Here is a 21,113-nt window from a genome sequence, read left to right on the forward strand (position 1 = left end):
ATACTGATCCTTTTTTCACCCTATGCACTTACCAACAGCATTTTTATCGAAGTCTACAGTACTAATGTTGTGTCAAAGTTTCATACAATAGCCAGAAGGCAAGACTTGAAAGTGAATTTTCTATAACCACCGGCGTGTGGGAAGAAATTTGCTTTTGGGAGGCCAGGCTGAATGTAATTTTTCAACGAAACTACAAGTTGAGACGGGGGTGGGGAGCATGCTCTCCCAGAAAATTTCTTGGAAACGCTATTTTCAGCATCCTCCCTGATATATTTCGTCAAAAAAGTTGATCTCATCAAGTGTAAAATGACAGGTGTTTTCAGGAGCCTAGTGCTTAATAGGAACTTTCCTTCTGCACGATTTTTTTTCTTTGCCTTCCCCTTTGCACGAATTTTTTTTCTATGCATTTTCCCTTCATGAATTTCTTTTGGATTTCCCCCACCCCCTAGGCATAAAAAGATTGTGCTCGGCAACGTTTGAGCAACTTTTAGCATTTTGAGCAACTTTTTGTAGTACCAGCAGCCTAGGGCAACTTTTGCCTTCCTTGGCAACTTTTGAGCAACAAATTGATATAAAACCGATCCAAACCATAAAAGGTCGTTTTATTTCGAAGAATTTTATTAAAACTGGTTTTATCAAAATTAATTTATTAAAACTAAGGATAAAATAAAATATCACTTGCTTTAAGCCCACGAGATCTGGACAGCGGCTATCTATCTAACGGGTTTTTAAATCCAGCGGTTATTCGCTGCAACATAGAGCCTGCCGCCGGCCATCTTGGTATTTGCTGAAGTGCGAGTCACTTATTCACTATTTTCCAATTGCCCATAATGCACTTTGTTTGCCCCCCAAATTTTGCATAAACTATTATTTTGGAAATATACAGTCCTCCCAAGAGAATTTGAAAACAATAGTTTATGCAAAATTTGGGGGGCAAACAAAGTGTATTATGGGCAATTGGAAAATAGAGAATGGCATCGCAATCAGGTGAAATTTCTGAATAATGCATTTAATGATCAACGAGACAATGCCTTAGAGGACTACCTAGAGGCTTCAGTCATGATTCAGAACACTCGAAACTGCCATTAGCAAAATAATTTTATACGCAGCGGTAGCACATATAGGAATTCCGCGACAAAATTCGTTTGAACCCAGGGACAAAAAGGATAATCAGAAACCTTTCTCAACAAGCATAAACCACAAAAAAATTAACCAAGATTCAAAACATTTTAACGGTCCATTAGCAAAATAATTTTAAACGCAGCGGTAGCACAAGTCGGAACTGCGCGACAAAAATAAATTTGAACCCAGGGACAAAAATATAATCATCAGAAACCTTCCGCAACTTGTGCATCTCGTAAAGAATATTTGCTTCCCAAAATATTTAGGGAAATATAAATACCTTCCGGAAATATTTCAAATCGTTCTTTATTTTTTTTACTATTAATTTAGGATGGATTAACTGAATTTTTTTTCTTTTATCAAAAATTATGTGATCTCCCATCATACATAATACATCACACGGTCTTAGTTATAAACCTAACTACTAGCAAAAGTTTTAGCTCTGGTATAGGTCAAAATATTATAGGTTTGCAGTCATCTTAGAGGAATCGGCATAAACTGTTAAATGTTAAAAATGTTAAACTGTTAAACTTAACTTCGCGTTTACATTTACTAAACTTTTCTCACTGGTGGCTTAGCATGATAGGTAAATTGGATGCGAAATGGATGCGTGATGGAAGGCACATCTTTGTCCACGTTTGTAGTTTATCATTCATAATCAGCGCGTTCGATTTGAAGGCACTTTTGCACATTATAAGAAATGAATTAAGCTAATTTAATGAATTAAATTAATTTAATGAATTAAGCAAAGTCTACGTCCTTGACGTGATGGAAGGCACATCTTTGTCCACGTTTGTAATTTATCATTCATAATCAGCGCGTTCGATTTGAAGCCACTTTTGCACATTATAAGAAATGAATTAAGCTAATTTTTCACGCTATTTGGACACTGCCAATTAGATATTGCTCCTTTACATCGATCCACACAGCGAGTCTTTAAAAACAGTTAAGCTGCCTGATTGTGCCTTTAACTGCTTGTTTTACCTCCCTGATTTTCCAACAGTACAGGATAGGGTTTAGAGATGAGTTTAAGAAAACTAGAGTTGTTGCAGCGAACAAGGGAACATGTTCTTTTGCACTCTGTTTCGGATATAGCGCAGCGACAATGCCCCACGGAACATAGCAGGCAACGAATGCCAACTGCACACACATGATGCTGGAAACTGTCTTTTTGTATCTTGCTATGTTTAGTGGAATCCCATCTCCTCTCTGTTGTCCGTGGTAGACATTGTTTTGTACTTGGGCTTGTTGATGTCGTAGTTTGAGGTGAATCTTCGTGTAACAGAAAATTGAAGTTACCAGACAAATTACTAAGACAACAAAGACTCCCATATCAGCAATATCTCTTCTCCACAACCAGAGCGATGCACCTGTAACAGCAATTGGCCAAAAACAAGTGATGACTACTCGAACTCGCCTTAATGTCACGACGTGTCTGTATCTCAGTGCCAGCAACAGTGCGAGAAGTCTGTCCACACTAATTGCTGTCGATGTCAAGCCAGATACTGCACATAAAATATAACCTGAAACTGCATAAACTTTGTAAACATAATACAAAACATTCACGTTTATCTTTATCGTAAGAGACATAATGAGAGTAGCATAGAGTGGCTGTATAATAATACCAACGCAAAGATCGGTGACCGCCAGACATCGAAAGAAAAGTTTTGTCGGAGGATGAATAGAAGAGACATTCTTCAGAGCTATAAGAATCAGAGCATTGCCTACAGCAGCGGTGATGGAAAGAAGAATGTTCAAAGCTGAAAAAAATTCAGCTATGCCTGCTGGTGGTGCGTTGATTGTTTGATTCAGTTTGCTTGTGTAGTTTTCCTCTCCAGTAAAATTCGCCATTGTTCTTGGGTGGTCAGAAAATTAAGCTTGCCTTGAAGAGTGTTTGGAGTTGAGGAAGGTCTGAAGCTTTAACCAAAAAACATCAGCTTTCTGCTTTATTATTTGAGATGACGATTTCATATGTCACTGATAACACGCCCACTTGTGCTGACTAAGTGTATCAAACATAGTCGATGTTTTATAATATAGTGGAAAAATAACTCAGCTCTGCTCTGCTAAAATTTCCAAAATCTCTGTGAAAAGTTAAAGGTAAAGTGTCTTGTCTCAATTTTGTTGTTGCAAAGTCCGGTAGAGTGGACATTAGTCAATAATTTATTCTCTCTGAACACTTCTGTTTACAAGTGCAGGTGATCTAAAACGGAAATTTAACTTTCCCGTAAACACGAACCTTATAAATGTCTTTCTTAGAAAAATGTTTCGTCTGTACAAGTTAATTACGGCTGTGGCTGCTGGCTAAAATGTCAGGGGCCGCCGACATATTCACTTTTTACCTCAACTGGACGTTTAGGACAAAACGTTCTGCTATTTATTCAAGCGATTATGCAACGTTTGATGGCTAATTAGAGCGTGTTTTTGCATCCTGTGTTGACGTTAAGATGCTACCGACGGGTGGTTTGAAGGCAAACGGCAAATATTTGTATACACCTCCAAGACTTGACAATTTATAAATAAATTATGCGAGACTTCACCAGCCCACAGTTTATTATTTCAGAAACCTGCAGTGAAAAAAAAAACACTGGTTTTTATCCGAATACTTCACAGCAATGAGTTCTAATACCAGCTGGATTATGAAACGCATTTTTACCACCAATTCGACAATTATCATTTATTTTTTCCATTTATTCATAATAAGTAACGGAATCGAATATGTCACTGTTGTTGTGAAACCTAACCTTATGTCTGTTTAGACACTGGTCTAAACTTGCGTCTACATCAACGTTTTTCATCCGTGGCTTAGCACGATAGCTAAATTATAAAAGTTAAAACAAAAGCAAACAAACCAACTGCTTTACAGCTTCTTCCATCCCAAATGGATGCGTATTGGTAGACGAATATTTGTCTACAGTTATGCAGTTTATCGGTCGAAATCTAGCGCAGTCTAAATCTTTAACAGTTCGATTTGAAGGCGATTTTAAACATTGTAAAAAAGAATTTTCTTTTTTACGGTACTTAAAACTGCGAATTGTATTTTTAAAGTTTTGTCGAGCTATGCAGTTAGCCATTTAAAAATTGTACAGCTGCTTGATTGTGTCTTTAACTGCTTGTTCCACTTCCCCGATGTTCCAACAGTACAGGATCGGGTTTAGAGATGAGTTGGAGATGTGTAGAGTTAATGTAGCCATCCAAGCCACATCATGTTTTGTTTCACGTGCATATAGGGCAGCAATGATGCCCCAAAAGGAGAATAACAAGCAGCTAATGCCATCTGCACCCACGCAATACTGGAAACTGTCTTTTTGTGGGACATTGTTTTGTACTTGGGCTTGTTGGTGTCGTAGTTTAAAGTGGATCTTCGTGTAACAGAAAATCGAAGTTAGCAGGCAAAGTATTAAGAAAACAGAGGCTTCCTTAATGCCGATATCTCCTATCCACACCGAATCCATCCAACTGAATTAACCGAAAACAAGTTATGCTACACGAACTTGCCTTAATGTTACGATATGTCTGTATCTCAGTCCCAGCAATAAGGCGAGAAGTCTGTCCACACTAATTGCTGTCGATGTGAGGACAGATACGTCGCACAATATATCGCTTGAAACTCCATAAATGTTGTAAACGTAGTACAGCACATTAACGTTCTTGTTTTTTATACGAGACATAACGCGGGTAGCATATCATAGTGGATGTACAATAAGATCAATGCAAAGATCAGTGACCGCCAGACATCGAAAGAAAAGTTTTGTCGGAGGATGAATAGAAAAGACATTCTTCAGAGCTATATGGATCAGAGCATTGCCCACAGCAGCGGTGATGGAAAGAAAAATGTTCAAACTTGAAATAAATTCACCTACGCTGCTGGTGGTGCCTGAGTGCTTTGGTTCAGTTTGCTTCTCCAGTAAAGTTTGCCATTGTTCTTGGGTGGTCAGAAAATTAAGCTTGCTTCGTAGAGCGCTGAAAGTTGAGAATAATACGAAACTTTAAACTTAGAATATAAACCTGCAGCTTTGTTAGTAAGATGACGATTTTATGTCGAACGTTGATAACACGCCCCCTTACTTTCTAAATGCCTACTTTCGTATTTGCTTTCTAAATATATTTACTTACCTGACCCATTAGTTATCCTAAAAGGCCGAGCTCTAATTACATTACCAGTTTCGTAAAAGTTTGAGTTAAAAACTGATAGATCTGCCACATGCTAAGATATTACATCGCTTACAAGTTACAAAAATGAAATTGTGCTATTTTTCCAAGCTGTTAGAGTTTACCTGAAGACTGAATGAAATAGCATCGGTCAAATATCGTTTTAAAAATGGGCGCATTTCTAGGTCTTCCGTTTTTTAGGCGCAGAGCCTTTTAGTGGTAATTAAATCTAGCAATTTAAACAAAACCTATTTTATATGGCAAAAATTAATGCCCATTCACAAGGACTTAAATTTGCTCTTTTATCAAATACTTTCATTTACCGTAAATAAACTGTCTTGTTATTTCTGAGTTGAACTTTGCTTCTCTTTCAAATAAATTAACGACTTTTTCGTGAAAAACCATTGATATAAAAAATAAGTTTGGTTTAAATAAAAATTAGCCTTATTTCTAGGCTTTCTCGGCTAAGGGAGAGCTGAGGAAGTCTGCGCTCTTTTCCATGGGCGAATAATAAACGCTAAATTATCCAACAAATCGTGCGCTTTTCTAGGTTAAGTTTTGCTTCAACTTGTACTATAACATGTATTCACGTCGTGTTTTCTTTTTCTCAAATCCCTCCTTTAAAGAAGTCCAATCGTTTGACAAGATATTTCAACGGTTAACTGACTATTCCGGCGCTATTGCTGAGAGATGTTGAGTCATCATAAGACCCGAACATGTGCCAAAAATAGACCTTTACGACAAAAAATTAATAAGAAATAAAAAACAGTTTTCATTGACTTTCAAACAATGCAGTTGACTGACATAAATCAATGTATTAAAATTAAAATTAGAAATATATTATTTAAAAATAATAAAAGTAAATGGACTAGGGCAGTAATTTTATAATTGTGAGCAATTTTCGAGGTTAGGAAGTCTTCGATAACTTCATATCATTGAAATTGTCAGCGGTTTAACCAGCAAGAAAGAACCCATTTACTTCGCGAATTTTGCGATTCCAAAAATATCGCGAAATTGAAGTGACGCGAACAATAAGTGTCGCGAACATAACATGAGGCGAAAATTAAGTGACTCACATGTCAATAATCAAGAAAAAATAAGTTTAGTACCACTGAAGGAAGAAATTTACAATGTAAATGGATTTTGTCGTCAATTGACTCAAGAACAATAGCTCATGGCCTACAAACATGGCTTACTCGGTGGGTTGCTATTGCCGCGATTTAGTGCCGCCCTTGCACTTTCTTAATTTTGACGTTATTGTTCCTTTGATGAAGACGTTTTATTTAATTCAAGGGCATGTTAAATAATATTGCCAAGGGAATGTTAATTGTATCTTACTCAAAAACGCGATTAAAGTAATTCAAAATACAGAATTTTCGCAAAATCGCGAAATTTAAGTGTCGCGAAATATGCGCACCTCGAAATCGTGAAATTAACGTGTCGCGAACATTTCATGTAATAAGGTATATGCGCCTAATTGACACGCAAATGGCATAGGGAGGTTGCTAAGCACGAAAGAAATGTTATAAAAGAATCTGAGTGACCAATCACAGCAAAGTTAAACAACACAATGAACCAATGAGAGTTGAAAGCCAACACACGCAACCGGCTCCAAGCGCGGGAAAAGCACGTGACCAAGGCGTGATTGGCTTTGGTCTTGCATATCATTGGTTGAGCAGGTGGCGCGAATTCTTTTGCGTTCGTGATTGCACCGATCATGTTCCATATTTCACTGTCTGCTTATGTTTGATGTTATTAACAACGCCTCAAGTGGCAAAAAACACGAAAAAAATGAACGGGTCTATGTAAAGAGCTGACCGGATGGCGGCGGATGGCAGATGATAAAAGGCGGATGAGAAAATGCAGATACTAATTAAAAAAGAAAAGAAAAATAAAGAAATAACTTATTTTAATAAATCAATAATTTAATCAATTAAATAACTAATTGATAAATTTTAAGTTAATAATTGAACTGTGATTTGGTACTGTCATCCAGCTGCAGAGAAGGGCTTAAATCCGGCGTGGGGGTGGGGGGCATACTGGGGCTTATAGACGGATGTATTTTCTTTTTTCCAGGTAGATGAGCCTTTAACCAGGGGGCTTATAAGCGCACGCGCGGGGGGGGGGTGGGGTCATGGTACACATCTTAGTTATCCGAAAGTAGCCCATCAGGGGTAGCGACAGGAATTCTTTAAAACTTGCGTGACTACGTGACAGTCTGATCATTTGTTATGCAAGACATCTTTAGTCTATCTTTAGAATATCGCGTCCCTGATTTCAACATGGCGTCGGTGTTTGCCACGATTTACGATTCTCTTAGCATTGGAAATGTTCTTCTGTTGTTGCTTCTGCTGCTGATGTTACATTACCTGATGGTGATCTACGAGTTCAGGAACATGCCGCCGGGTCCACGCTTAACGACTATCCCTGTTTTAGGGAATGCGTTTTCCCTCGACCTCAAAGCGGAGAAGCTTACTGATGCATTCAAAAGGTCAGTGATTAGTTCACTGCGAAGGAACACCAGTAGTAAGAGTGTGATTTCTGGCAATTTAGTTTTGTATTGAGTAAGAGTGACAAAAGTGTATTATGAACTAGAATAAGGACTGCTTTTTAAGGCGACAAGTATCTTCAGTACCTTTTTGCTTTTTGCTAAAAAGCATAATTTTAGCTGCTGCAGTGCAGTTAATCCAGTGAATTGAAATCCTTCAAGATGCATTCATGATCGGTGAAATTGCAGCGTTTTTATAAAAGAAAATCGGACTGTAAGCGGTGCAATCGGATATCAGGACTGGTATCGTTTCTAAAGCGACCACTGAAAGAAGAAAACGGTATGATATGAAAAGTGTGGCTGAATTGATTGTTTTCGATCAGGTCAAATTCGCTATAGGCGTAATTTGCATTTAGTACAGTGTGCATCGATCAGTGGTGAACCATTTCAAAATATTTGCCACTCTTTTTACAGTGTAATGATTATATTTCTGTTCTGTTTCCTTCAATTTTTTCTCGCGATTTTTAGCGTTTTTGCAGCTAAAAGATTTGTTGCGCATTGTAATTTATCCCGGCGATATCAATCAATGAAAATCAATGATTGATTGCAATCAATATAATCAATGGAAATCAATAATAATCCATTGATTATTATTGATTGGTTCTACCAATCAATAAAAATCGATACTCACTCACCAAATCGTCTTAATTGCTATTGATTATTATTGATTTTCATAGATAATCAATAACAGATCATGCAACTTTATGGCGCATGGTAGCATGGACGTGCGACGTCAATCACAGGCATATTTACGCTTCCAGAATTATTCAATTGCACACGTTTTTCCTTGCATTCCCACTGGGACTGAATTAAGATAGTAGAAATTAACAGTAAATAACATGTTCTTGTTTCGAGACAATCAAACGTTTCAGTTCGCTTTTTAAAATAGTAAACTGTAGTAAACATTTGAAACACTTGATTTGTAATAACATGAAGCTCACAGGAAATAAAGTTTACTGAATGGTTTGTTAATTCATATGGTGCATTTTATTCCAAATAAATAACAAATTTCATAATCAATAAAAATCAATGATAATCAATAAAAATCAATACTCACTCAACTTTTAGGCATTGATTTTTATTGATTTCCAATACCAATCAATTAATTGTTATTGATTATTATTGATTATCATTGATGTTATTGATTATTGATTTTCATTGATTGATATCGCCGGGAATTTATTCGTAATCGCTTCAAATAGGAGTGTCATGTTTACATTGTAAATGCAAACCTGAAAATGGATCCATTTAGCTTCATATGTTAATTGCTCATGTCAGATCATGTACATGTTGTATGTTCTTTAGAGGACTCTTCCCGTTACTTATCGAAAACTGTTCTTTCATACAAGGTTGTGAATGGAATGAATGCTCCGAAGTTTTAATAATAATAATAATTTTAATGGAATGGTTTTGAACCCCGGTAAAATTGTTTGTTTTGATTGTTTGATGTTTTTGTTCGCTTTTCTGTGCGTGACCGTGCACAAAACACAAAAGGTCTTGACATGTATGTGTCCGAGCAATTTTTAAACCAGCGAAAACGTGACGGCTACGTAATTCAACCAAAGTGGTCAAGTGCGAAACAAAAGATTGTGTGCGCAGTCGCGGACCTTCTAACATAAATTTAGGCATCTGTGGTCCTTTCAAATTTACCGCACTTCAAAACTATTTCCCTCTATCAACCACAAGGGACCCATTCAGGCCGTGTGCCTGTTTGTATGTTCGAAATGTAAAGAAACGTATTATATCGAAAGGGACTTATTGTCGTAAAAATATTGCGAGTTATGTCATATTAAAGGAGCTATGTCACGCAATGTTAGGCAATTTCGGCACTGACCATCTGGTAATATAATTAACTGAAATATCATAATAACAGCTTAAAACTGTAGAATACAACTAAAAGAAACACAGAAAGTCCAAAAAGGGCCATGGATGGGCAAAATTCAAGAATATTAAAACGAATCATCCTTGTTTGTTATGTGGCCGTGATTTTGCCAATAATGACTTTTTCTCTGCCAGTTTGAAGTTTACAGCTCTTAATTAACAAAAATAAATAGAATTACCTAATATGCCGTGACCTAGCCCCTATAAAGCTCAGAGTAAACGTTTATCACGGCTATCTCAATTATTTATTTTGTTGTCGCCGCGGGTCAAATTTGAAGGGAGTTCGCTTGTGGAAACAGTCATTTCTTTATATTTCGAACAGTCAGACGACTTGTATCGACCACTGTGTATCAAGTAAGGTTTAAAGTACCTGAAGGGTTAAACTTTGTTTTGTAATGGAACTAATTCATTTTACTTACCATAAGAAGGGAAGATTTTAGAAATAAAATATGACTTACATTGTTCTTTTGCCGTTTTTTTTACGATAAGTACTTTCATATTCCGCCTACCGTAATGATTCGATTTAGCGCCCGGGGCGCTTATTTACTTTTTGCATTTCAAAGGAAGGCGCTTATTCGAGACAGGGCGCTTATTTCATTTTTTGAGAAACAACCAAATGTTCAAAACAAAACTTAAAATGTTAAAATAACTAACAATAACAGAAACTGTATCAGCCAAAAATTGTTGAAAGTTCAGTTACTTTAAAAATAATTGTTTATTTTAGCAGGAAATATATACATGTACGGTATGGTGAATGTTCACGAGTATATTTATTCGACGTCGATGACTTCAGTAGGGGCAGTTATTTACAATAGGGGAACTTATTAGAAAAGGGGCGCTTATAAGAATGGGGGTGCTTATTAGAATGGGGGCGCTTATTTTAATAGGGGCGCTTATTGACAAAAACACATTCGAAGGGGGGCGCTTATTCGGAAGGGGGCGCTTATTGGAAGGAGGGCGCTAAATCGAATCATTACGGTAATTTAAAGCCTGGAAAGAAATTTCCAATGCTCCTCGCTCGAAGCTTGAAACATACAGTGAAAATTTACCTTGTTGTAAAAGATGAGTGCATATATGTTATTTACGTCGTTGACTAGTAAGTCTTAGTAATAACAATAAGTTTTATTAATAAATTGATTAGAAGAGGAGTGCTTCAAAAACTAACGTTTATTTGTGCTCTTTCTACAGTCTTAGGAAAAACTACGGCCGAGTTTTCTCCATCAAACTTGGAAGCTACAAGTTCGTGATGGCTTCGACATCAGAGGCCGTTAAGGAGATGCTTGTAAAGAAATCTGCTGATTACGCTGGAAGACCGCAAACATATTTTTTCCAGACACTTACACTAGGTTGGTTATTTAGTTGCGTATAGTTTAAGATCGAGGTCTATCTAGCAACGAGGCCATAGGGCCATTTATAGTGCCTGCAACCCCAGCCTTCGAACGTAGACGTATTTCCGGTCGTTGCTTCGGGGGAGACAAGAGACAGCCGGAAATACATCTGCTTTCGCAGGCTACTACAACCCAGCTGAGAATTGGTTAAAATTTTAACTGTCAGCTGAGAAATGACGCGTTGTTTAACTGTTGGCAGAGATATGACACCTGAAAAGTTCACTGATAGCTGAGAAATGGACTGAAATTTTAACTGATAGCTGAGAAATCACCAAAAATGTAACTGATAACTCAGAATCTAGCACCCCCATGCAGACCCTCTCTCTGTACTTTGTGTATTTTTATATTTTTTTCAGAAATCCAAAATTTACCAGATTGAGATTGTATCTTGGCACATATCCGTTCAAAAACTTACCGCGAGCCAAACTGCTCCATAAACAAAATGAATCTAAATTTAATGCCGAAAACGTGGCCCAGTGGCAAGGTCTTCATTATCACTGAAATCTGTCAAGCATTGTAGGGTTACGTGTTTCAATACTGGCCTTGCTTTCAAACTCAAACTAATTCTCCATTTTGAATTACAGGAGGCAAAGATATCGTGTTTGGCAACTATGGCCCTGCCTGGAAGTTTCATCGGAAGCTCTTCACCACAGCCTTGCGCCAGTACCTCTCGGACATTCCACTCATAGAAAGGCGAGTCTCAACACAGGCAGAGAAACTGGTGCAGTTCATGGAAGAACAGGATGGGAAGCCTTTTGATCCTGCAGACTGCTTGCAGCGTGCGGTTGCTGATGTTATTTGTGGCATCACGTTTGGAGAAGGCTACGATACAACCAACCCTGATTTGAACAGACTTTTGGAGCTAAACGTACAGCAGGTAGCAGAATTTGAAGATGCGCAGCTAGTCACCGTTTTAGACTTCTTTTCTTTCGCAAAGTACCTACCAATCAAGGCTTATGATCGTTTTCTCAAGTCCTCTTTTGAAATTTACGATATCATTCGCAAATTCTTAAAAGAGCGAGAAGAAAGCTTTGATCCAGAAGAATCTGTTCAAGATTTGATTTCGGGTCTTCTTCACGCCAAACATGTAGCTGAACGTGAGAGTGATGAGGTGCGAGAAGCTTTTCTCTCTGATGACTATTTCGTCAACACCATCGAAGACATGTTTGCTGCCGGCTACGAAACAACAAGTACCACGATGAAATGGGTGATAGCCTTCTTGGTCAACAATCCGAAGTACCAAGAAGATATTCAACGCGAGTTAGATGAAGTAGTTGGTGGACAGAATCCTGGTTTGGAAGACCGAGCCAATATGCCTTTCATTCACGCGACCATCATGGAAACGCTGCGAGTTGGAAACGTGGTGCCTCTTGCAGTGCCGCACATCACGCTCGCTGATACGACACTCTGTGGCTATCGCGTTCCCAAAGATACCATCGTGTTTCCAGACACTGAATCTGTTCATCTGGATCCCAAGTGCTGGGAAAACCCCACCGTGTTTAACCCGTACCGCCATATTGACGAGAATGGCAAGTTGATCACCAACCAAGGCAACTTCTACCCATTTGGAGCTGGACGCCGGGTCTGCGCTGGTGAGCCGCTGGCTAAAGTTGAGCTGTTCTTGTTTCTCTCCTGGATGCTCCAGAAGTTTACTTTCGTCGCTGAAGAAGATGGTAGTCCTCCAAGCTTGAAGGGAATGTATAGTGGAACCCAGTTTCCTGTCCCTTACAAGATACGTGCAATCCAACGGAAGTGACTTACAAGGGATTGTAAAACTGTCCCTTGTGGTTTTCGACAAATGAGAAAAGCTTGAAGTATATTATACAGTAGTGTTTTCAGTAGCTTAAGCGGAACTTTTATAGATGGAGATACACGTAGAGTATATGTACTTGCTAATGAAAGGCTTCATAAAAAGTCATAGAAGCGTCAAGCTTCAGCTTGGCACAGATTGACGCGTAAAAATTTGGCCATTATTACCAACGCCTAACAAACCTAGTTGAGAACTAGCCTCAAACCAGAAAAACAACAATAGAATCTTCTTTTACATTTTAAAGGGTCATAAAGGACTGTATTGAGTCTAATTCGTTTCTGACGAGTCCTTTCTAAGGTACTGTTTCCAGTGTACGCACAGGCAGCCCAACCGTCGTTGGTGACTACAATTGTGACACATATCAAAAGTTGTCGTCTAGTTTGACAAACAATCTTTAAGCTGTCTTAAATTTACACCAGACGAACAAATGGTTGTTTTGTTAAAAAAATAAACGGCACGAATGCATGCATGAATGCAGATGCGATGACGTTTCCTGACGTTTTACGACGTTCCATAAAGTTGCAACTTTATTGAGGTTCAATATTTTTATTTGCTTAAAATACAATGCAATCTTCCAATGTTTTACATATATACAACGTGATGCAATAAGTAAAAGAAATGGCTTTCGTCATTTAGCAATAGAAAGGCCTAGTGATAGTTTCCATATACATCACGTGACATTTTCGTGAGCGTTAGGGTCACAAATCAAATAAACAGTGCTTTGTTATAAATATTATTGATCTGTGCAAAGATATCCCACCTTTTCGATCTTTTTCAAAGAACTACTATTGGTTGACCTTCTGGAACAGGCTTCCTCGGGCTTAAAAGTTAAGACAATATTGAACATCTTGTCGATCGTGTACAATTTTTACAAAAACACTTTAGGACTGATGTAAAGATGATGATGACTCGTGTGAGCTTTGATTCATCCACTACCTAGTAAAGTACAACACTCACTCCAGGCCTGAAACCTCCGTTTAACAGCTTATCCTTACGAAATGATCTTCTATCGAACGAAAGAAATGTAACACATACATAATTTCTTTTTTCCTTTTTATTACATGATTATCATTGTTATAAGTTTCGCTTTAGTTTAGTTGTACGCTTTTGCAATACTGTATTTACTTATAGTCATGTAAATAAAGCCTGTTGTTGTTGTTGTTGTTGTTGATGATCCTTAAATAGGGTGTCATTTTTTGCCCCTGTTGACATTGTGCTCCCGGTGTGATCCTTTAATAGGGTACCCAAATTGCATCAGCTAAAATTGAGGTGCGTAAACATCCAACAAAACGAAAAAATTATGCTCTAAACTGAACTATCCAGGCCCCTTTCCGTTCAAAATCGTATGTTTGTCTGTCTTGATTATTATTAAAGACGACCAAAAAAGACGACTTGTCCATCTAGTTTTCACACTAGACGAACAATTCGTCAGACGACTTGTCCGTCTAGAAGATGTGTCCTTTTTAGTGTGAAAACGGCCAATGACGATTTTTAGATCTTTTTACATGAAGTAGGATATAATGTATTGAGCCACAGCTTCCCTTTATGGAAGTACGTTTAGAAGCACTCCACTTTTCTTACGGTTATATTTTGTTCTACTATAGTTTGCTTGTGTTTAGTTCCACTCTGGTTGCTTGTGGTTAGTTCCACTCTGGTTTGTCTACGGTAAGTTCCACTCTAGTTTGCTGCGGTCAGCTTTTATTTGTTAGCAGGGCCAATAACAAACACTAATTTAGGTTGATTTAATTAAACTGAAAATTTAAATAACGTTTAAGTTATCAGAAAGTAAAGACCCATTAAATCAGTGACGATAGGAAAAGGAAAGAGAAGAGACTTGGCGGTTCTTTGCTTTATAGCCTTGCGTGACAGTCACATCATTATGCAAGACAGCTTGTGAATATCGCGTGGCAGCGTTAAACATGGCGTCTATTTTTGCCACGATTTACGATTCTCTTAGCTTAGGAAATGTTCTTTTGCTGTTTCTTCTGCTGCTGATGTTACATTACCTGATGGTGCTCTACGAGTTCAGGAACATGCCGCCTGGTCCGCGTTTAACGACTCTCCCTGTTTTAGGGAACGTGTTTTCACTCGACTCCAAGGCGGAGAAACTTACCGACGCTTTCAAAAGGTCAGCGAATAGTAGAGGTTCGATTTTGGTGTTGTGTTTAGTAGTTAATCTAAAGTGTCAAATGTGTAATAACTAGAATAATGGTTAGTTTTGAAGACAGCAAATATTTTTAGTATCTTTTTGCTGAAATACATTATGTTTTCCTCATAAACGCCATTCACAGTGCATTAAAATCCTTCAAGATGCACGATCGGCAAAAATCTCTTCGGCGTTTTGATGAAAGAAAATTGGACTAAGAAGTGATGCAATCGGTTGTTTCTATTGAAACTGTTGTCTACTCTCTCTGCAGTGAAACGAAAACAATAATAGTTCTTAACTTGGTACAAGTACGACAATCAGATGTATACGAGGAGGCATCTCGTTTATTGATCAGACATAAAAGGCCCTAGCATAGCTTATACAACTAATCAAACTTAAACATGGATCAGACGTAACAGAAGATTTACTCAAGTAAAGTTTCGAGATCGCAGGGGTTAGTGATCAAAAACGGAGATTCCGTCAAATGACAAGCATGATTACGTAACCTACACACCGAAACATCCATGGATGTCAATTTTGCATTTTTTGTGCGTGACGGGAATGAGTTACGTAACCTACACAACAACGAATCTATACCAGCACTATCACAAAAACAACGTGAAAAAAAATTATAAACGAGCACTGAAGGAAAAGAAAGGTGCTAAAATATGAATAGTGCAGGTAAGGAATATCGGATTATTTTTTATCAGGTCGGATTCACTATTGGCGTTATTTGCATTGAACTACTGTGAGCATGGAGTACCGTTGAACCATATCAAAGTTTATTTCTCATTGTTTAATTATTCATGTAAAATTATATTTTCATATTTTGTTGTGACTATAGAACCCCGCTATCTCAAACTCGCTTATCTTGAACAGTTACTCGACTTAATTACTCAAACATGTGATAAAATCGTTTTCGGAATTCGTACATGTTCGAACGGGTTCGTACGTGTACCTATACCGCGTGGGTTGAACACTGTAGTACTTAGACCTACTAACAAGGCGTTTTATGGACATTCAGCGTGTCGATCGTAACTGCGAGTCCTCACTTTCTTTGGGAATTAGGGTGGTGAAAGTACTTGCCAATTTTACTTGCATAACTAAGGGCCGAATCGCACTAGCGGACAAGTTTAAAATGTCATGACATTTCTGACAAAAACAAAATTGTCGCGACAAGTCAGAGACATCTTGAAGAGAACAAAAGGTGAAATTATTAGTACAATAGCTGTGCACGTGCCTCTGGCATCCCTGTACATTTCTCAGCATGGCCGTCTTGGGCAAACATCAAATATGCATTACCACGCGGTAAAAAATTCAAAACAATTCGTATTTAAAGTACGCGTGTTCTCATGCAGTATAATAATGAGTCGTCTCAAGATAACTTTTTCTTTTCTCATTCTTACATTAACCCGAAACACTCCACTTATAAATACGCTTTGCCTATCGCGGAAAGATTTTGCGGCTGAATTATGATAGTGAGAGCCACATCACTGTGCATACTATCCCAACAATTTTTGAGTGTGTGTTGTTTTTCGGTGCAATTTGGGCCAAACACAATAGCCAATCAACAACGTATTGTTATCTAGCATTACGAGGGGCATGGGAATGCGACATGTTATGAATTGTTCTGCCTTGAGGCAGGACATCGGCCCCTTTGATGATTTGTCCGTTTGACAAAATTTGCCCTTGTCCAACAAGTCGTTCGCACTTGTTTTTGCGAATGGCTGCGGTCACATCTACGACGTAACTAAAGTTTAACTATAGTTAGTCTCAAGTTACGTGACGTCATACCTAACTATAGTTAGTGCTTTCGGTCGTCTTTGCGGTCACACCAATGCAGTTAACTATAGTTAGTTCTGATTAGGTTGTGAATAATTTGGTATTTAAATTAGTTCATGACAGCCCTTGTTGTTTATTTGTATCCAATTGTTCCTCTATTTTTTCAATTTTGCACGGCATTTCGGCGTTGAAGAGAATACAATGAAGTAAGGATGCTAGAAACCGAAGAATTCGAGCTTAATTTTTGCTAACATTGATGATATGTAATTTCTTGGCATGTTGTTTTTCTTGTTTTCCTTCCCTTGACGCTTTGTTTTGCAAATTTATGTTCAACTCGCACGTGCGAAAAGAATTGTCGCATTCTGATTGGCTTTTCGTTTGCAAACTTAAGACTAACCCATGAACCTTGCTTGGGTATAACTATAGTTAGTGTGTATTGTTTTGGATCAGCGAGGCGTAAATTTTCTAACTATAGTTAGGGCGAACAGAGAAGCGGTCACATTACCGAAATAGCTAACTATAGTTAACGCCGTCCTAACTATAGTTAGCAGTCTAGATGTGACCGCAGCCAATGTTTGACAAAATGTATCGCGCGTGCAACGCGGACCAATCATAAGACAACTGCTTCTTTGTTTTCCTGAAATGTTGGACAAGTTCTAGGTCTCAAAAAACGCAATCGCACTTGTTTTCTGTAACAAGTGACGCGTCAATGATGAAATCTACCAATTGTTACAAAATTTGTCCGCTAGTGCGATTCGGCCCTAAGGAATATTTTAAAAATGAAGAATGATTTTCAAGGAAGATTTGAGAATTAATTTTAACAAAAAAATGACTAACATTGTCTTTTGCGGTTTGAACCGACTTGTGATAGTGCCGATGTTTTAGGGTTATTTCTTTCCAGCTTAACTTAAAGGATGGAAAGCAAGAAATAACTAACGTTCCTCGCTCGAAGCTTGAAAGTTTACTTCCTTGTAAAAAAAGGTGCTTATATATTATTAACGTCGCTGAGTAGAAAATCTTAGTAATAATAACAATAATAATTTGATTATAAATGGAGTGCTAAAAAACGTTTGTGCTCTTTCTACAGTCTTAGAGAAAACTACGGCCGAGTTTTCTCCATCAAACTTGGAAGCTACAAGGTCGTAATGGCTTCAACTCCTGAAGCCGTTAAAGAGATGCTTGTAAAGAAATCTGCCGATTATGCTGGAAGACAACAAACAGATTTTGTGAAGGCATTTAAACTAGGTGAGTTATTTTGTTGTGTATAATTAAAGAGTCTTCTTAGACTACGAGCAATCCCTATTTTTTCGCAGAGTCCGTCGAGCGTGAAGCGAAAAGTTTTTCGCAGAGTCCGTCGAGCGCGAAGCGAAAAAATAAATTACTCGCCTCGCCCCGCCACCTCCCCCCGCGCGGTGATTTATTTTTTCGCTTCACACTCGACGGACTCTGCGAAAAACAAGGGACTGCTCGTAGTCTAGAGTCTTCTAGTAACAAAGGGTCTTCTAGCAACAAAGCCAGAGGGTTGTTGTGTAGTGCCTACAGCTCATCCCCTCTGTACTTTTTGTGTTGATTTTCTTTCTTTCCTTTTTCAAAAAAAAGAACCGACTAACAACCAATACATAATTGTTCTGTGACGTATATCTCACTGCAGAGTCTCAAACTTCACCAGATTGAGATTGCATCTTAGCACATAATCATGTCAAAAACTCAGTTACAGTGGGCCAAACCACTCAAGCAACGAAAAATTCCAAATCTAATGCCCCGATTGTAGCCCAATGGCATTAGGGCCGATTTTACCGAAGCATGTCAAGTATTGGCCTTGAACTTTGGGTTTAACTTGGTTCTCAATTTTAAATTACAGGAGGCAAAGATATCGTGATGGGTAACTATGGGCCTGCCTGGAAGTTTCATCGAAAGCTGTTTACTGCAGCCTTGCGTCAATATCTCTCGGACATTCCGCTCATAGAAAGGAGAGTCTCAACACAGGCAGAGAAGCTGGTGCAGTTCATGGAAGAACAGGATGAGAAGCCTTTTGATCCTGCAGATTGCTTGCAGCGTGCCGTTGCTGATTTCATTTGTGGCATCACATTTGGAGAAGGCTACGACACGACGGTCGCAGATTTGCACAAACTTTTGAAACTTAACGTAGAAATTTTTGCAAATACTGATGCGCAGCTGGTCACCATTTTAGACATGTTTTCTTTTGGAAAGTACCTTCCCATTAAAGCTTATGATCGCCTCCTTCAGTCTGCACATGACATGTTTGAGATCATTCGAAAATTCTTAAAAGAGCGGAAAGAAAATTTTGATCCAGAAGAACCTGTTCAAGATTTGATCTCGGGTCTTCTTTACGCCAAACATGTAGCGGAACGTGAAGATGATGGGGTGCGAGAAGCTTTTCTCTCCGATGACTACTTCGTCAACACCATCGAAGATATGTTTGCTGGTGGCTATGAAACAACAAGTACCACGGTGAAATGGGCGATAGCCTTCTTGGTCAACTATCCAAAGTACCAAGAAGATATTCAACGCGAGTTACATGAAGTAGTTGGTGGTCGGAATCCTGGTTTGGAAGACCGAGCCAATATGCCCCTCATTCAAGCGACCATCATGGAAACGCTGCGAGTTGGAAACGTGGCGCCTCTTGCAGTGCCGCACTTCACGCTCGCCAATACAACTCTTTGTGGCTACCGCGTTCCCAAAGATACAATCGTGTTTGCAGACACAGAATCTGTTCATCTTGACCCTAAGTGCTGGGAAAACCCCACCGTGTTTAACCCGTACCGTCATATTGACGAGGATGGCAAGTTGATCACCAACCAGGGCAATTTTTATCCTTTTGGAGCGGGACGCCGGGTCTGCGCTGGTGAGCCTCTGGCAAAAGTTGAATTATTCTTGTTTCTCTCCTTGATGCTCCAAAAGTTCACCCTCGTGGCTGAAGAAGATGGTCGTCCTCCAAGCCTGAAGGGAATGTTTAGTGTAACTCAGTTTCCTTTTCCTTACAAGATACGTGCAATTCAACGGAAGTGACTTACAAGGGGTGGGAAGACTACTTCTTGTGGCTTTCGACTGTGTATGTGCTCGAATGTGTATTCTACATTAGTGTTTTCAGTAGCCTTGGCGGAACAATGCTAATGAAAGGAGTCATAGAGAGCCATAATTTTTCAGAAGTCCCAAATCTGTGCTTGGTTCAGTTCCACGCGTAAAAATTTGGCTATTAATAAGTTTCGCTAGACAACCCTACTAGGGTTTCCTGTCCATTACAAGATACGTCCTTTCAAACGGGTGTGGGTTGGCATTCGGTACAAGGGGTGGAGAAACTAACCGTTGTAGCTTTTGACAAATGTTTAGAAGCTTGAATGTATATTATAAACTAATATTGTCAGTAGCTGTTGAGGACCTGTTGTAGTCTGCGGGATACACTTACTTGGAAAGAAGGTTCTATAGAAGGGTGTAAAACTCTTTTTAGAGTCGAGAAGTCTCCGCTTTGTGCTTATAATCAGTTTTGTGCGTAGAAACTTCAATATTATTGAATAAAATCTACCATAATCATTTTAAATATTGTAACGAGTTTAGTTCGCTTTCTATGCCTATTGTTTGAGTAAAGATAGTCTTTACCAGTTTACGCTAAAAATGGCAATCACTGCACTTAGTTTACCAACTATCATGGTCTTTCTTAACCTTTATTATGCGTTGTCCTCTTTTGCTTTTGGCACACATTTTGGTATTTTCCAGCTTGGCAATTAATTAATAAATTATAATAATTACATTTAATTATTTAATTATAATTATTTGAATTTGCTGTAATTATCTTACTGATTAACAACTTGGTGACCAAGTTATTCACGCCCTATATGGCATCCACGAGCGCCATAGTAATGAATCCTATGAGCGTTTTATACCGAGCAATAACACTCTAGTAATAAAAAACAAAACAAAAGGGGAAAAAATTATTTTTTTTTTTTTTTGTTTTTTTTTTTTTTTTTTTTTTTTTTTTTTTTTTTTTTTTTTTTTAACTTAAATTGTTTTTTTTAAAAAGCCAAGTGAGAACGACCGCCGACATAAGCATAAGCACAAGCATAGGAACACGATGTTGAATAGCTACAAGGCTCAAATACTCAGAGGCGGGGGACTCTGGAACGAGTGCTTTAATTGGACAGACACGGCCAGACGTCGTAAATTTCCTCGTGCTAATGCAGCGTTTCGTTTTCACACGGCATAACACAAACACAAGCAGAAGCGCAAGCAGAAGTAAAGGAAAAATTTTGATCCTTGTGCTTGTGT

The 21,113-nt window shown here is 38.4% G+C and overlaps 3 protein-coding genes across 3 annotated transcripts; 2 read left to right on the plus strand and 1 right to left on the minus strand.

Moving 5' to 3' along the window:
• Positions 1 to 1,919: 1,919 nt before the first annotated feature.
• Positions 1,920 to 3,190, minus strand: LOC144658780 (adenosine receptor A3-like). The gene has a single exon (XM_078519244.1). It carries the CDS (start codon positions 2,971 to 2,973, stop codon positions 2,059 to 2,061), a length of 915 nt encoding a protein of 304 aa, XP_078375370.1. The 5' UTR covers positions 2,974 to 3,190; the 3' UTR covers positions 1,920 to 2,058.
• Positions 3,191 to 7,512: 4,322 nt separating this feature from the next.
• Positions 7,513 to 14,055, plus strand: LOC144656718 (steroid 17-alpha-hydroxylase/17,20 lyase-like). Its single transcript, XM_078516957.1, has 3 exons — positions 7,513 to 7,765; positions 10,892 to 11,049; positions 11,676 to 14,055. The coding sequence occupies exons 1-3, from the start codon at positions 7,557 to 7,559 to the stop codon at positions 12,845 to 12,847; spliced, it is 1,539 nt and encodes a 512-aa protein (XP_078373083.1). The 5' UTR covers positions 7,513 to 7,556; the 3' UTR covers positions 12,848 to 14,055.
• A 739-nt stretch (positions 14,056 to 14,794) lies between these two features.
• LOC144655944 (steroid 17-alpha-hydroxylase/17,20 lyase-like) lies at positions 14,795 to 20,632 on the plus strand. Its single transcript, XM_078516133.1, has 3 exons — positions 14,795 to 15,029; positions 17,917 to 18,074; positions 18,691 to 20,632. Exons 1-3 carry the CDS (start codon positions 14,821 to 14,823, stop codon positions 19,857 to 19,859), a joined length of 1,536 nt encoding a protein of 511 aa, XP_078372259.1. The 5' UTR covers positions 14,795 to 14,820; the 3' UTR covers positions 19,860 to 20,632.
• The last annotated feature ends 481 nt before the right edge of the window (positions 20,633 to 21,113 follow it).

Source organism: Oculina patagonica, chromosome 6 (assembly GCF_052425735.1).
Source record: "Oculina patagonica isolate OP01 chromosome 6, crgOcupat, whole genome shotgun sequence".
NCBI lineage: Eukaryota > Metazoa > Cnidaria > Anthozoa > Scleractinia > Oculinidae > Oculina > Oculina patagonica.